The 18,355-nt window shown below is 35.3% G+C and overlaps 2 protein-coding genes across 4 annotated transcripts in view; one reads left to right on the top strand and one right to left on the bottom strand.

The window, feature by feature from the left end:
• Positions 1–5,552, top strand: part of ERO1A (endoplasmic reticulum oxidoreductase 1 alpha) — a 56,224-nt gene extending 50,672 nt beyond the window's left edge. For both annotated transcript variants that reach the window (XM_055361395.2, XM_019010203.4), the window contains one exon: positions 1,972–5,552. In XM_055361395.2, coding sequence (XP_055217370.1) covers positions 1,972–2,032 — 61 coding nt within the window. In that variant the 3' untranslated portion in view covers positions 2,033–5,552. The remainder of the gene's footprint in view (positions 1–1,971) is intronic.
• Positions 5,553–7,892: 2,340 nt separating this feature from the next.
• GPR137C (G protein-coupled receptor 137C) overlaps positions 7,893–18,355 on the bottom strand; it is an 82,197-nt gene continuing 71,734 nt past the window's right edge. For both annotated transcript variants that reach the window (XM_055361394.2, XM_004055178.5), the window contains 4 exons: positions 13,281–13,430; positions 11,935–12,060; positions 11,644–11,762; positions 7,893–10,657 (listed from right to left, as the gene is read on the bottom strand). In XM_055361394.2, the coding sequence (XP_055217369.1) occupies positions 10,480–10,657; positions 11,644–11,762; positions 11,935–12,060; positions 13,281–13,430 (573 nt within the window). In that variant the 3' untranslated portion in view covers positions 7,893–10,479. The remainder of the gene's footprint in view (positions 10,658–11,643; positions 11,763–11,934; positions 12,061–13,280; positions 13,431–18,355) is intronic.

Genomic DNA, 18,355 nt, shown 5'->3' with positions numbered 1-18,355 from the left:
TTTATTTTCATCTATTGACTTTTATAATCATAATTAGGGCCGGGCACGGTGGCTCATGCCCGTAATCCTAGCACTTTGGGAAGCCAAGGTGGGTGGATCACTTGAGGCCAGGAGTTCGAGACCAGCCTGGCCAACTCTACTAAAATTACCAAAAATTAGCCAGGCATGGTGGAGCATGCCTGTGGTCCCAGCTACTCAGGAGGCTGAGGCAGAAGAATCGCTTGAACCCGGGAGGCAGAGGTTGCAGTGAGCCGAGATCATACCACTGCACTCCAGCCAGGGCGACAGAGCAAGACATCATCTCAAAAAAAAAAAAAAATGTGTATATGTGTGTATAAAATCATAATTACTTATTGAATTTTAATATTCATCTTATCAAATTTGTACATTAAAAATTGCTTAAAAGCAGTTTTTTTCCTATCCAATTATTTTTGTGATAGTGGTAGATAGTTGTTTAACATAGGTGTACATGTAAATCTCTTTGTGAACTCACCATTATATAAAAAGGTTAATAATTCTTCTTAAAATAATTATTTCCTATCAAAATGATTAAAGAAAATAATGAAATAAGGAACTTACATTGAAATATTTAAGTACAGATGCATTTCCTTCTGCCTATCATGCAAGAAATGCTGAGATTTATAAAAATTAACATTTTTTAAAGGACTACATTTCCTCATTTAAAAAATATTACAATTTTGGGTTTGAAATAATTGACCTTCAAAATTGTGTCTCTAGCATCCAAGGGCTAGATGGTTAATATTTCATTGATTATTCTGTTTTTTTCATGATCGAGAGCAGAGCTAAGTGCGCTTAAAATAAGGAACAAAATTTACTTTACAAAAATTAGTGAAAACAGTGTAGTCATACTCTTACTCTTTATAGGCCAATAGCATTGATTATTTCTACATTTACTAAATATGGTGTATTTTAAGTATTCATATACTTATGCATTTAAAAAGTTATATTTCTGTGTTTATATACTTTATACTTACGTACTTTAATATTAAGCATACGAATACTTTTATGAATACTTATACCTAAATATTGTATTATTTGTATACTTACATATTTTATACCAAATACTATATACTTTAATATGAAGTAAGGGAGTATACTTATGAATGCTTAAAATATAGAAGTATTTTAATATTTATGTATCTCATACTTATGTATTTGATTGATTGACCGACGTGATCTCAGCTTACGGAAACCTCTGCCTCCCAGGCTCAATAGATTCTCCCACCTTAGTCTCCTGAGTAGCTGGGATACAGGCACACGCCACCATGCCTGGCTAATTTTCTTGTTTTTCGTAGAGAGAAGGTTTTGCCACATTGCCCTTGCTGGTCTCAAACTCCTGGACTCAGGTGTCTGCTCACCTTGGCCTCCCAAAGCGCTGGGATTACAGACATGAGCTACTGCACCTGGCTATTTTATTTATTTAAAAGAATTTGATTTTTTAGAGATAGGATCTGGCTATGTTGCCCAGGCTGGAGTGCAGTGGCATGATCACAGCTCACTGTAACCTTGAACTTCTGGGCTCAAGCAGTTCTCCTACCTCGGGTTTCCAAGTAGCTACGACTACATGACACACACATCCATGCCTGGCAATTTTTAATTTTTTTTTGTAGAGACCAGGTCTCCCTGTGTTGTCCAGGCTGTTTTCAAATTCCTGGCCTCAAGTAGTTCTCCCGTCTTGGCCTCAAAAAATACTGGGATTACAGGAGTGAATCACTGCACCTGGCATATGTATTTAAATACTTTTAAAATAACTAATTTCTAGACATTAATATCTTAGTTTTACCTTGTCGAATTAAGAACTAAAATATATTAAAATACATTAAATGGTTTATGCACCTTAAATTTATTGAAATAAATTACTTTAAAAATGTTTTAAAATGCAAAGTGAATAACTTTTACAGATAAAATTTATCTAAGATGGTTTCTGAGTGAAATATTTTTTGGTTACAGAATTTCTACAAGTGTGAAAGAATTAGAAAACTTCAGGAACTTGTTACAGAATATTCATTAAAGAAAACAAGCTGATATGTGCCTGTTTCTGGACAATGGAGGCCAAAGAGTGGAATTTCATTCAAAGGCATAATAGCAATGACAGTCTTAAGCCAAACATTTTATATAAAGTTGCTTTTGTAAAGGAGAATTATATTGTTTTAAGTAAACACATTTTTAAAAATTGTGTTAAGTCTATGTATAATACTACTGTGAGTAAAAGTAATACTTTAATAATGTGGTACAAATTTTAAAGTTTAATATTGAATAAAAGGAGGATTATCAAATTCATATATGATAAAAGTGAATGTTCCAAGTCTCTCAAACAAGCGTTTTGTGTAATAATATGTAATATAAATAAAACTATGGTAAATGTGACAAGCATTTAATAGGAAAATGCTAAGGAGGCCTCATAAATGACCCATAATTACCAATGTAGAATTTTTCAGTACATTTAGGGTTGCTGGATTTAGCAAATAAAAATAAAGATTGCCCAGTTAGATTTGAATTTCAGATAAACAATTAGTTTTTTAATATGTTACATGGAATATTTGGAAAATACTTATACTAAAAAATTATTTGTTTGAAATTCAAATTTAACTGGGAGTCTTGTATTTTATCTGGCAATCCTAAAATACATTGGTATGAAACAAATCACTTTTAGAAGTATATTGCTATTTTGATTGGGTTGTTTTTGTGTGTAGAAACGTACAATAACAACTCAAAGGCACAGGGGATTTCTAAACATTGTGAAAAGTTGAATAGATTATATATTTATTCTCATAATACTTTCACTAATACTAAATAAAATTTGGGGAACACTTTTTATTTTTATATAATTTCCAATTTACAGAAAAGTTTCAAAAATAGTACAAAGAGCTCTCTTACCCAGATTCACTAATTGTTCATATGTGCTTTATCTTTCATGCTTTCTCTGTACACACACACACACACACACAAATTTTTCCTCAATCATTTGAAAGTCAGTTATAGGCATCATGCCCCTTAAACCCTAAATACTTCAGTGTGTAATACTGAATAATTGCTAAAAATGATTTTCTCAGAAAAAAAACTCCCACAATTCTGGAACTATAATACTGTAAGCCTTAGAATAAATAATACTTTCAAGTTCCAATCTAAAGTTCTTTTTGAGTTTTGTTGCCCATTTTATGCTTGATGTGTATAGTAATAGGGTAGGCTATTTATTGTATTAAAATTTTTTTTAGAGACAAGGTTTTGCTGTGTTGCCCAAGCTGGAACTTGAACGACTGGGCTGAAGTGATCTTCCCACCTCAGCCTCCCAAGTAGCTGGGAATACAGGTGTCTGCCACCATACCCAGTTTCATTTTTGTTTTTTATACCCGAAGTTCATTTCCTTTGTCTCCCTAAAACTGAACTGTAATTTTGGGAGGTTTTCATTAGTGGAAGCTCTTCATTTATTAAGCTATTTGAAGGGGTTTAGGAATTTATATCACATGGTAATTGTAGAGAAAAAGAAGCTATATACCTCAAAATCGTGCCCTCTTTACATATGTCTTATCAGGTATAACATGTTGAAATGTCACATTATTAGTAAAGTGGGGTTTATTTATATAGTGGTTAAGAAATGTCAGTTTACACTGCTGTATACTTTTTTCTTCTGTGTCCCTAAGGCCTGGTACAGTGCCAAGCACATACTTGGTATCCAATAAATATTTGTTGGATGAATGTATGTGTATGTATTCAGTATATTTTAAATGAATAATCACAGAACTAAGTTTAATAATTTGTCCTATTTTCCTCTGTCACTTCCTTTTTCTCTAAGGCAGGAAAGGAAAGACATTAAACCATTAATTAAGTCAATCCTCTTGGGGACTCGAAAGACTATGAAGTGATCACTCTATATAAAATATAAATACAGTGTGGGTTCAAATGGCCATTTTGTGTGTGTCCCTCTCTCTCATCTTATGCTTCCCTTCCTTTTTTTTATTTTTATTTTTTGGAGATGGAGTCTTGCTGTGTCGCCCAGGTTGGAGTGCAGTGGCGTGATCTTGGCTCACTGCAAGCTCTGCCTTCCGGGTTCACGCCATTCTTCTGCCTCAGCCCCCTGAGTAGCTGGGACTACAGGTGCCCGCCACCACGCCCGGCTAAATTTTTTTTTTTTTTTTTTTGTATTTTTAGTAGAGGCAGTGTTTCACCGTGTTAGCCAGGATGGTCTCGATCTCCTGACCTCGTGATCTGCCCACCTCGACCTCCCAAAGTGCTGGGATTACAGGCGTGAGCCCACGCCTGGCCTCTTTTTTTTTTAACCGCCAATCTTTTTGAAGGAATATTCTTACCTCTACTTTGTCACCTTCTACTGGCTCCTTAACTAAAATCTGCCATTTGGCTCTCTGGTTAACAGTCCCTTCCTGTAAAGTCTAAAATCTTAATTCTAAATCCACAGTTTAATTCATAAGTTAGTACTTGACTTTTTTTCTGTATTTGACATTTTTGACAACCCCTACTTTAAAGATTTATTCCCTTGACTTCTTACATTTTGCTCACTCCTGAACGCCCCCCCCCCCCCGCCTTTTGGCCTCTTCATTTATTCCTTAAATGTTATTCCTCAGACCTCCATTTTTTTTTCTCTCTTAATCACAACACCACTTCTCACGCTTGGGTAATTTTAATTCAGCAGTTCCTAAATCCTTATCTTTAGTCAGACTCCTCAATCCATCTGCCTGTTGCACTTTTCTTGGTTGTCCCAGAGACACCTGTGTGTGTCTTAAAACATTCATTCTCTGCAAAACCTACTCTAATGCCTGTGTCCCTTACTTTGGTTAATTTTAGAACCATTATATTCTAAGTTTTCTAGGCTCATTCCTCTCCTCCACCTTCCCCTATCATTTAGTGTCTAAGTTTTACTGATTTTATCTCCACCTCTCTGATACATCACTCTTTCATCTTCATTGCTATTATTAATAAATACCTACAGTACCAACCTGCCTCCTATACCTAGCTGGTCTCCTCTCTGTTGCTCAATGTTACCACAGCAGGCTTTCTAGAAGCACTCTGACAGTGTTACTCCCTAATACCCTTCAGTGACTTCAGGAACTTTCAGGAGAAAGCCAAACTCCTCTGTTTGGTGTACAAGGTCTTCTGATGTGTTTCCTCCACCGAATGTTCTGGTGAAACGACTTACACTTCTTCAGAAGCCACATTTGGCCAGGCCTCCCACCTTGGTAAATGCTGTACTCTTTGCATCAAGTGCGCTAGTCATCCTTCCCCACTTGGAAAATTCCTATGCATCTTGCAGGCCTGACATAAGCATTTCCTCTGTGAAACCTCCTTTGCTCCACTCAAGGAGAGTCATCTAACTTCCACTTTCGTGTCACCACTGTAATTACAACCTACCTCTATTGTATGTCACTTAAATCATACTGTATTGTTTTATTTTTCAAAAGTTTTTACTAGAATGTGAGCTCCTTAAGGGCAGGAAAAGGAACCTTTTTATTTTTTGCATCTCCATAGCATAGTTTTTGGCATATGAATGTTTAATAAATGTTTGTTGAATAAATTGATTTTAAAGTGACATCTTTATTATATTAGAGGTCCTACCTATATTCCGAATACTTTCACTCCCTTCACTTTACAGCAAGGGTCAGTAGAGTCCCAAGGATTTGTAGACTTTAGGGGGTCAATAACGCTGAAATTGTATTCAAGATTTGGTGTGGTTTTTGGTGGGTCATGAAAGGGGTCTATTCTGGGAAAAAAAGGAACTTCTCTCATGGGAAAAGGCAGCATCATTGAGGAATTTCTTGAATAATCAAATAATACCTTCCTAGGATTATAAGGTAGATAAATGGATTCCTGTTTAAGATTCTGAAGGGAAGGGGAGAAGTGTTATAAATTATTTCATACAACAATTTTTCTTAGCTTAATGTTTGAATAAATAAAAATGTTGGTACCAGTACCATGCTCTTTTGGTTACTGTAGCCTTGTAGTATAGTTTGAAGTCAGGTAGCGTGATGCCTCCAGCTTTGTTCTTTTGGCTTAGGATTGACTTGGCGATGCGGGCTCTTTTTTGGTTCCATATGAACTTTAAAGTAGTTTTTTCCAATTCTGTGAAGAAAGACATTGGTAGCTTGATGGGGATGGCATTGAATCTATAAATTACCTTGGGCAGTATGGCCATTTTCACGATATTGATTCTTCCTACCCATGAGCATGGAATGTTCTTCCATTTGTTTGGATCCTCTTTTATTTCATTGAGCAGTGGTTTGTAGTTCTCCTTGAAGAGGTCCAGAGATATAGATCAATGGAACAGAACAGAGCCCTCAGAAATAACGCCGCATATCTACAACTATCTGATCTTTGACAAACCTGAGAAAAACAAGCAATGGGAAAAGGATTCCCTATTTAATAAATGGTGCTGGGAAAACTGGCTAGCCATATGTAGAAAGCTGAAAATGGCTCCCTTCCTTACACCTTATACAAAAATTAATTCAAGATGGATTTAAGACTTAAACGTTAGACCTAAAACCATAAAAACCCTAGAAGAAAACCTAGGCATTACCATTCAGGACATAGGCATGGGCAAGGACTTCATGTCTGAAACACCAAAAGCAATGGCAACAAAAGCCAAAATTGACAAATGGGATCTAATTAAACTAAAGAGCTTCTGCACAGCAAAAGAAACTACCATCAGAGTGAACAGGCAACCTACAAAATGGGAGAAAATTTTTGCAACCTACTCATCTGACAAAGGCTAATATCCAGAATCTACAATGAACTCAAACAAATTTACAAGAAAAAAACAAACAACCCCATCAAAAAGTGGGCAAAGGACATGAACAGACACTTCTCAAAAGAAGACATTTATGCAGCCAAAAAAACACATGAAAAAATGCTCACCATCACTGGCCATCAGAGTAATGCAAATCAAAACCACAATGAGATACCATCTCACACCAGTTAGAATGGCAATCATTAAAAAGTCAGGAAACAACAGGTGCTGGAGAGGATGTGGAGAAATAGGAACACTTTTACACTGTTGGTGGGACTGTAAACTAGTTCAACCATTGTGGAAGTCAGTGTGGCGATTCCTCAGGGATCTAGAACTAGAAATACCATTTGACCCAGCCATCCCATTACTGGGTATATACCCAAAGGACTATAAATCATGCTGCTATAAAGACACATGCACACGTATGTTTAATGCAGCACTATCCACAATAGCAAAGACTTGGAAGCAACCCAAATGTCCAACAATGATAGACTGGATTAAGAAAACGTGGCACATATACACCATGGAATACTATGCAGCCATAAAAAATGATGAGTTCATGTCCTTTGTAGGGACATGGATGAAATTGGAAATCATCATTCTCAGTAAACTATCGCAAGAACGAAAAACCAAACACCGCATATTCTCACTCATAGGTGGGAACTGAACAATGAGAACACATGGACACAGGAAGGGGAACATCACACTCTGGGGACTGTTGTGGGGTGGGGGGGAGGGGGGAGGGATAGCTTTAGGAGATATACCTAATGCTAAATGACGAGTTAATGGGTGCAGCACACCAGCATGGCACATGTATACACATGTAACTAACCTGCACATTGTGCACATGTACCCTAAAACTTAAAGTATTAAAAAAAAAGCCTTAAAACATAAAAATAAAAATGTTGTACTATCTAATAACGTATTGGCATTTTAAACTGCATGGCACTTCATGTCAAACTGGTGTATATGGAGCAATATGACATCCAGATGTAAGTAATTATGAGATCACTAAAGGCGAACTATCATTTGTAACTCCTGATTTTTTTTTTTGTGGTAGCACTATGTTCTTATTCTTATATGATAGAAACTCAGTATAGTCCATTATAAGAGATGAAGAAAACCAGAACTCTAAATAAAAGCACAAACACTTTTATTTTTAATAGTAGTGTTTTGTTACAATTTAGTGAAACAACAAATAAATACATTCATTGGCCACAGCTATACTTTTACAACCAGTTTGAAACTGATTATATAGCTGAGAAACACTGTTAAACAATAAAAAAGGCAGTTATGCATAAAAAAGCCACTTTAGCTATAAATTACATTTTCCATAAAACTACAACCAACTACAATGAGTGGTAAAGGTTTCAAAATTAATGGCCACCCAAGTGAAATGATGAAAACAAATACTGCCAATCACTATAGAATTACACACTTAAGTAATGAAATTCACTTTTTAATGAACAAAAATGAAGGTTTGATATTGTCATCATGTGCTTCAGTGCAGGATGAACAGGGAATCGGTAGCCCTTTGATTTTATAAACAACTCCTTTCGAGACCAAACTTAAAGTGCTCCTAGTGCTTTGGAATTTTTAAGCAAAGATTGGGCCAGAGTGTATCTTTATTTGTCTTTGGTGATATGTTAGATGTGTATAAGGAGACAAAGGTACCCTAGTCAGTGATAAGAATAAACTTACAAACCTCAAATTTGGAACAATCAACTAATGCAGCAGAAAGAACCAAGTTATTTTATCTGAAAAATTTTTAAAAAGTAATCTTTGTTAGTTTGGTCAAATAGGAACATTATCAAGGGGAGCCTTACTAGAAAAACTTTATCACCTTGAACCCCAAGGATTAACAAAGACAACATATCTTTTCAGACAGCTCTAGATGATTAGATGCCTAACATTATTAGCAAAATAAACAGTTGGCATTCTGAGAAGAAATCTAACAACTGAAGTTGTAATAAAAGTACGCTTTTGTCACTTAATACCACGGGTAACTTTTTATACTATACATTTTTAAATAATTTGGTTACAATGAGAGAATTATAAACAAACCCAAAATAACATAAGTATATGCTTCTGATTGAATACAAAGTCATTTTGTATCATAAAAAGAAGAAATTTATTTGTCTGTGTACTGGCCTCCCAAAAGATCAAAAGCATTAACAATTTCAATTTTTCCTTAAGGTTTCAACCTAGTGTTATACTTTTATGAAGTTATTGTATCAGTTGTTAAAAAGTTGAAGTACATTTTAAGTAAGCAAGGAAATAACATTCTAATCAAAGTATAAAACAGAAAAGGATAGTCGTATTAGTTCCAGTTCTGAAGAAATAGATAGCAGACAATTGTAGTTTGGCTTTGAGCATGTTGTGACAACTTCCCAATGTTGCTTGTTCCCTTGGCATCTTGAGGTATTCAACATCTACTTCTTTCCATATAGACACTGGTACAAAGTGCATTTTAAAATTCTGTATTATCTCAGCCTACCATTTTCTTTTTTTTTAGATTTGGGATAGGACATTTAAGACAGTTTTAATATAATTCTAAAAGTACTCCAATATTGTTAACCTGTGGTTTTATACTTACCTAGTTTGTACATTTACTTAAGTTTTCTCATTTAGTCTAATGCTGGAATTAATTTGAATTCAATTTAATTTGGCTTTTCCCATATATAAGCTATAAAAATGTGAACGTCATAGGAATTATATGTCTTACAAAGTATTGCACTTGAGTTCACTCCAATAATGTATCATGATTTCATTTACCTGAGGACAATCCTGATTCACTAGGTAAGACCAGCTATATCATGCTTCAGAGAAATCAAATGCTTTTGAAAATATATTTATGTTTTAATTTAGAATTATACATTTTGTGAATAATTCTTAAATGCATCTCTAAACTTGTTTAGTCCCAAGAAGTTTCTACCAAAATCTCCCTATGCAAAAGTCACTATTGCTTTCTTCAAGAATCATGCTTAAACTACTACATATATCTCAATTACACAAAATAATCAACTGACCAATTCTACTCAAAATAGCCACACAATTTTCACTGGTATATTTTCCTCTTGAAATTATTGTGGCTCTCCAAAGAACACTGCTGGCCATAACTAATGGATTACTACCATCATTTGTTTAAAATGATTGAATTTCAGTCGCTATTTTAAAATCATGCTTAAAAGAACTGTCTTCAATGATTACACATTTTCAGTAGATTTTTATAAAGAATGATACATTTTTATGCCTTAACTCTGTGCACTGTTCACACTATAAAATTTTTATTAAGATTTCTGTATAGAGCATACCAATGAATATACCGGCTTTGATTTTCATAGGAAAATTGCCTTCCAGTTTGGTGTACAATATAGTATTTCAGTGTGAACATTGGCATATGACTTTGGGGACTGCAGTGACTCAGAACAAAGATAAAAGTGCACATATGCATTTGATGTTCCAAAGTCAGGATTTTTGGAGGCCATCAAGTGCCTTAAGATCTAATCTCTCTTTTCTCCTACTCCAAACTTTCCATTTTACTTCATTTTACTATGAAGAGGTCAAAAATAATAGCTGTGTTATTTACCAAACACAGCCACACTTCCAGATTTTGTTTTCAGTTGCAACAGATAATGGAATGTTTATGTAGATGGAATTTAAACACATTGAATATACACATTTATGAAAAACAACTCAAGAATCATGACTTGGTGATGCTGTCAGTTTTGTGGTGTCACATATAAGCTATGATGATTGTTCAAATCTAAATTACTACAAGTAAAGAGCAAAGGAGCAGTATCTGTCATAGGTCCATTCAGGTGGGGAGTGACTGTGTAACTGCTGCTGCCACACCCAGTCATGGTGCCATACCAGCCCAAACTTTGAGAATTTGGTAAACTGCACAAAAAAAGGCAAAAAGGCCATAGGACTATGATCAGGATATAAGAAGTCACATTTGAATTTTTAACATTTTCAATGAATTTTGTAATAAAGTTAGCACTCAAATACATTGAAATATGTTCTTTGTCAAATAAAATGCTTTTCTACAAATTTAATGACTTTTATCTAATATCCTGGATTCTATATCGCAGTATGTTACAAAAGAATGAATAAATGCCACTCAGAACTGGTAGAACTTGATTGTCAGATGACAACAATGTAGTCCTTATGTACTCGGCTCTATTCTAAGACATCTATGTATGTATGTATGTATGCAGACACACATATACATTCATTTAATCCTCACAACAAACCTCTGAAATAGGTTCTATTATCCCTGTCTTACAGATGAAAAACAGGTTCAAAAAACTGAGGTTATATAACTTGCCCAGATGAAGTTAGGATTACAGAAAATGTCATATCAAGCTGAAGCCATTATGCTTCATGGCTTCAGCCATTAAGCTTTCCTCTTTGCCCGAATCACAGTCAATAGTGTACTAGTTACGGACTTGAAATGGTTTTGTAACAAGGAGGGCATGGGAAGATTTCCTATGGCAATTACGCTTCCCAAGAGTTTTATCTAGGGTTTCTCTGGATTTTGACCAGCACTAAAGATATGGAAACAGACATATAATCACTATAATAGTATTTCTTCCTTGTGCATCCCCCTCCCACAAACAGCTCTGAACCAACAAGTGATCCCGAAATGAAATGGTACCATTTTAGCCAAAAGGCATATAGGCTTTGAGTCAAATGGTAGTTCCTGATAATGCAGGTCCCACCCTGGGTTTAACATCTACTGCTTTAAACTCCAGTATTGCCAATCTTATTTATTGACATATTACCACCAAATCACCTTTTTTCATATTTTGGTTAAAGCTTAGATTTGTTTTTTTCAATCAATTTCAATAGTAATTCAGGCTAAGTGGCTTTGTTACATCTACCTTCCTTCTCTTGAACTTCCCAGTCTTGGCAGGTCATCATCACTATCATATCGTCTTGGATTGTCGAAAAAGTAAGCTCTGGAACTATAACTGTGACTATTTATCATGCCAGCAGGTGCCTGTGAACAAAGTATTAGATAGCATATGAAGGTTTTACTTTTCCACTAAGAAAGGAGGCTAGAATCTATAATAATTTTTAGTCTTAACCTTTGTCAAAAATAGAAAATCAATATAAATGTTCCATAATTTTTAAAAATAGGAGAACAGGCATTGGGGAATATTATATCATACCAAATTCTGGTTTAATCTCTGTGCCCGGAAAAACAGTACCACCGACCATGCTGGCACATGTTCCCACAGAAAGAGGACCATTCCAAATACTATATACTCTTCTCCACTTATGTCTTCTACATGAGCCTGTAAACAGAGCATGGCAGAGAATTTTTACATCTGTTTATTGTATAAGCAATGACCTCCACAGTTAACTTGTTTCAAGTCAGGTAAGATAAAATATATCAACTACAAGCACATAAACTCTAAAACTTTCTATATTTTGTGGTTTCTCATGAAATGACACTTATCCTTTAAAGGACATAAAATGCTTTGAAGTTACAAAGAATAAAAAGCAGTTAATTTTTTCAATGTATCAGTTTATGACAATTTTAATATATGGATAATAAGGAGTGATCTCCTATTTAGGCCCCATAATCTAAAGAGAGTGACTTCTAAAGACATTACTGTTCCAGCTGCTCCATAGGCAAAATAACAGCACTTACCCTAATTACACCTGTAGAAAAATGTAACATGTTAAGTCACTCAGCTCAGCTCTACTTAAAATATGCTTTTGGACCTAATCTACATATTAAATTTGTTTCTGTTCTATCAGATGTTGGAAGAGGGAAATGGAAAAAGGAGTGAATAGAATCTGCCACAAGGAACCACATGTGAAAATTCCTTCACTTTAGAAAGGTAAATGAAAAATAGTATTCCCGGAACCCTTAAATTCAGTACAAAGCTAAATTACTATAAAGATATGACACATAGCTATGTCAAAATGTATGTTTAGGAAGCATATGGGAATGCTAGGAAGTTAAATATGCATAGTTAGAGTACTGGGAATTATGATAGCAAATACCTGGACACCCAAGGAACTACGAATGCTCTCCCATTATCAAGACTGACAAAGCCAGATTTTTATGAAAGCCATTATTTAAACATCTAAACCTGAACCAAATATTAAGAGTATATGTAGTTCTTGGGTAGGGGAGAGTTACTTTCCTCCTAACAAAGACCATATTCACTGGCTAATAATAGGCAATTCATTTATCTAGAAATATTTAAACATCATCATTAACAAAAATAAGTAAAATTAGCATATGACCGAGAGGCTTGTGGCACTATTATTATTTACCAAAAAAGAGAGAGAAAATACTCCTTTGAGAGAAGTTCTCTGTGAAGAATGATTTCAAATGTCACATGTACATAAAGATTTTTAAACACAAAGCTTTAAGTATGATTACTGACAGTAGACAGAGATTCCATAAATGTGTTTGTAAGTCAAACACTACAGTGTTCTCCTAGATGAGGGTAAGTTAATTATCACATTGTTAGACTGGCAATACGTGGTAGGTATTTACCTTATCTGAAAGATTATCCCAGCCATAATTAAATGGACTTTCTAATGTATCCTGAGATATGGTGACCACCACCAAATTATAACAAGCTCTGGAAGAGTAGAGAAGAATGACTACAGAGCCCACGACGACAGTCTGACACAGAGACATACCCTAAAACAAATAAAAATCATCATGTTTAGTATTCTACACATTTGTCACGACAAGCTATTCATGTACATACAATATGGTCACCTCTTGCAATGCACTCCTACAAAGCACTGAGTACCTGTTGAAATAAACTCTTGATTATCTTGCTTTTCAATTCCTATTCCTAGAACTGCTTGTGTTTAATATGTGTAAGTTTTTTTTTTTGCCAACTTGCCAAATAGCAGCTGGAGAAAGATTTTGTTCTGCCAAGGTTGCCTTGTAATATACGAATAAACAAGTTGGCAAAAGATCTGAACTTTAATTGATGTTAATCAAAGAGGTAGTTTAGTCATAATGAGAAAAGAATGGAAAATGGAAGCATTAGTCCATTTGATACACTTAATTTCTGATACAAAATTAGAATAGAAATAGAGTTCCTAGGCTATTTGCTTTCATTCTTTTAGATTCTATTACAGAGTGCTTGTTAGTCCCCTACTGATGCCACAGTGTTGATGACAAATGTTCTGGGCACCCATATGTACTTTCAAATCCTTAAAATTTTAAGACTATGGCTTTCACCATTTCCCTCAACATAAAAAGCCCTTCCAACTTAGTGGTTCTCAACTGGAGTGTGTATATTGGAGAAGGGTGTGGTAGTCACCTCTTGCAGAGATTCTTAACCTGGGGTCTGTATTTCCATACAATCAATTTTCTTTGCAATCCTATGTATTTTATTTTATGCATTAAAAAAATTACTCTGTGACATCCTTGCCAAAGAGTTCCATTGCACAGAAACACCCAGTATAGTGTTTTGGAAGTTTGTGTTTGGTTGTCACGATGATTAAGGGGCAATTATGGCATTTAGTGCACAAGGTCCAGGGATGCGAGATGACTTGCAAGTCACAGGAGAATCCTCCACCTAAGCTAACTGTCCTCTGGCCTTGATAACTTTCTAATGTTCTCCTGGACAGTCATGAAGATGAAACACCTGTTTATAATTGTCTGAGTCAGAACCTAATTCCGTTTTGAATATAAACGAATTATATGTTTGCATAGTTTAAATAGAGGCCCAAATTTCCACAAACACATAGAATGTGTAAATTGAAGGAAATTTGTACTTTGTTTTCTTCAGAATTTTATCAGTTGTTCAAATATTTCAGAAAATCATGACATTGACAGCAATACTGCTTGTGGTATACAAGTGACCAATGCAATACACCTATAATAGTCTGCATTTATAGCTGCCCCATTCATGGTTTCTGTGTCTAAACACAAACATCTATTACATCATGCTCTAAAAGTAACATGTTGAAATATTTATTAATTGCTCTCCTTTTATTTCCTCTTTATGTTACAATTAAGGCAATTACACTGAATTTTATGTGTGTAGGTAGGTTAAAAATCCATTAATTTCAGGATAGAAACAGGTAATTAAAAATGTTTGTTATTAGAACTGCACCGGGTCTTGTGGGGCTCTTGTGGGGTTGAGAACCATTATTATAACTGACTTCCTCAGAACAACTCATTTTAGAGGTATATGAAAAGAAAGAACTAAAAGATAAAAGATACCCTGAAAGATGTTGGGATAGTAACAGAGCACCTTCTTTGAGCTAACACACTACCATCACAAAAAGTATGTGTGAAAATAAAACTGGCAAAACTTAAAAACTAAGGCTAAAATTTTCTACAATATACTATTTTATTTTTGTGAATCCAAAAAAAGTTGTTAATAAAAAAGTTAATCTAAACCAATCCAGATCCAATTTTAGAAGTAATGTATTATTAAAGAAAAGTAAGGAAACAAGAACAAGAAAACAGAATGCTGTAAGAATTACCATCCTCAAAAATAACTGCAAAAGTTTATATGCACTGCTTTGGGAAATAAGACAACTGTCAGAAACATGCTATAATACAGAGAAACTGTTTAAATTTGTAAATACTATAGAAGCTTTTAAAAAAAGATTGTGAGAAAAGAGCAAAGAATCAATAATGCCGAATTAATACAACAAACAAAACAACCTCTAGTCAAATTACATACATAAAACAATGAAAGACGCCCACTGATTTGGAAAACAAAAGATTCACCCCCACAAAATACAGGATTACAAAATGAAAAATAAGGATCCAGCGACATAGAAAGTGTTATCGAAAGTTGAAGAAAACCTTCCTAAAATAGAGTCAGAACAAGCAATTCAACTCAGGAGAAATTCTCAAGGAATGATTTTCCTTTCCCTGTCTCTGACACCTACATACCACTTTTAAAGAAATTCCACACTTCATAAGTGAAAAAGAGTTAAACCTCACTCCTAAACACCTCAGTATCCATAACATTGGAGTTCAATAGTGTTTACAGATACTTTTAGAACGCAGATATGCAGACACCTTAACTTACTAGTCATTGAGTTTTGACAAATGTATACACACATGTAACCCAAATCTCCACCAAAATACAGAACATCATCATTCCAGAAAGTTCCCTCACACCCCTTCCATCAACCAAACCCAAAACACAAATGCTCCTCTGCTTTGGTTTTTACAACTTAGTTCTACCTGCTCTAGAAGTTCATGTAAGTGGCACCATAGAATATGAACTCTTGTATGTTTCATTCACTCTGCAGAATGTTTTTGAGATTCATCCTTGTTTTTGGATGTATCTATCAGGAGTTAGTTGTTTTTATTGCTGAGAGGATAATTACAGTGACCAACTCTTCCTGATTTGCTTAGGGGTTTTCTGGTTTTAGCACCCGAAGTCCCACATCCTAGAAATCTGAGACCCAGGAAAATTGAGAAAGTAAATCACACTAATTCCACTTTCTGATTATATGAGTTTGTTTATATGACAGTTAGATAGAGTCTTTGAATATTCTTGTACAAATAGTTTTGTGGATATGTTTTCACCTCTTTTGGGTAACTACCTAAGAGCGGAATTGCTGGGTCATATGGTGGTCATTAAGTTCAGCTGTGTAAGAAATTGACAAATCTTTTCCCAAAATGGATGTACAATTTTATACTTCCAACAAAGTGTGAGAGTTTCAGTTTTTCCACCAAACTGTCCAATTCTAGGCCTCATTTGGGACTGTCAATCTTTTTAGCCATGCTGGAAGATGTGTAGTGATGTCTCATTTTGGTTTTAATTTGCATTTCCCAGATGACTAATAATATTGTGTTATTGGCCATTTGTATATCTTCTTTGTGAAGAATCTATTCAAATCTTTTGACCACTTCCAAATTGGGTTGTCTTATTAAATCAATGAGTTGTAGGAGATCTTTATATATGCTGACAATCAACTCTTGTCAGATATACGTATTGCAAACATTTTCTTTAAGTCTGTGGCCCGTCTTTGCATTTTCTCAGTCTTGCCTTTGATAAGAATTTTAACTTCTTTTTTATTTTTGAGACAGTCTCCCTCTGTCATCCAGGCTGGAGTGCAGTGATGCAATCTTGGCCCACTGCAGCCTCTGCCTACCGGGTTCAAGTGATTCTCCTGCCTCAGCCTCCCGAGTAGCTGGGATTACAGGTGCCTGCCACCACACCTGGCAAATTTTTGTATTTTTAGTAGAGATGGAGTTTTACCATGTTGGCCAGGCTGGTCTTGACCTCCTGACCTCAAGCGATCTGACCACCTTGGCCTCCCAAAGTGCTGGGATTACAGGCATAAGCCACCATGCCCAGCCTGATGAGAAATTTTAAATTTTAATTATTTCTAATTTATCAACTTATTTTTGTCATGGTTACTTTTTATTGCCCCTCTAAGAAATCTGCCGCAACTACCCTGTTTTCTTTTGGAAGCTTTTCACTTGTTTCATTTACATTTAGGTCTATGTTCCATTTTGAATTAATTTTTGTGTATGGTATGAAATGGAGTTGGAGGTTCATTTTATTCCATATGGATATCGAGTTGCTTCAGCACCACTAGTTCAAAAAATTCCTTGTGGTATTGGATTGCTTTACCATCTTTGTCAAAAATCAATAAACCACATTAAGTGTAGATTGATTTCTAAGCTCTCATTCTGTTCTACTAATCTGTCTTTCTCATGTCAGTAGCACGCTGTCTTAATTATTGTAGCTTTATACTAAGTTTCAACATAATGTAGTATGAATCCCTTTCATTTTCAGGGTTACTTTCTGCACTGTTCAACACAATAGCCACTAGCCACATGAGAGTATTTACATTTAAATTAAACTAAAAGTTCCTAAACAGTTCTTGTTGCTCTAGCCACTTTTTAAGTCACATTTGGCTAGCTATCATACTGAACGGTACAGCTACAGAATATTTTCATTAACACAGAAAATTCCATAGGAAAGCACTACTTTATTTTTTATTTTTAATATACATATATTTTTTGAGACGGAGTCTTGCTCTGTCGCCAGGCTGGAGTGCAGTGGTGTGATCTTGGCTCATTGCAACCTCCACCTCCCAGGTTCAAGCGATTCTCCTGCCTCAGGATCCTGAGTAGCTGGGATTACAGGCACGTGCCACCAAGACCAGCTAATTTTTGTATTTTTAGTAGAGATGGGGTTTCACCACGTTGGCCAGGATGGTCTCATCTCCTGACCTTGTGATCCACCCACCTCGGCCTCCCAAAGTGCTGGGATTACAGACGTGAGCCACCGCACTGCCCAGCCAGCACACTTTAAATATTTAGATCATCTGCATTGTCGTACAAATTTTGGAATCAACTTGTCTTCTTTTTAAACCACTTTATTGAGGTATGATTAACATGTGAAAAGCTGTATACCACTTGGTGAGTTTGCCAACCTGTCAATTTCAATTTTTAAATTTTTACTTATCTTTGAGACAGGATTTCACTCTGTCACCCAGATTGAAGTGCTTTGGTGTGATCACAACTCACTGCAGCCTTGACTTCCTGGGCTCAAGGGATCCTCCTACCTCAGCTCCCCAGTTAGCTAGGACTACAGGTGCACACCACCATGTCTGGCTAATTTT

The sequence above is a fragment of the Gorilla gorilla genome, chromosome 15 (genome assembly GCF_029281585.2).
Source record: "Gorilla gorilla gorilla isolate KB3781 chromosome 15, NHGRI_mGorGor1-v2.1_pri, whole genome shotgun sequence".
NCBI lineage: Eukaryota > Metazoa > Chordata > Mammalia > Primates > Hominidae > Gorilla > Gorilla gorilla.
Note: the sequence above shows the minus strand (reverse complement) of the source record. Positions and strands in the feature narration are given on the sequence as shown.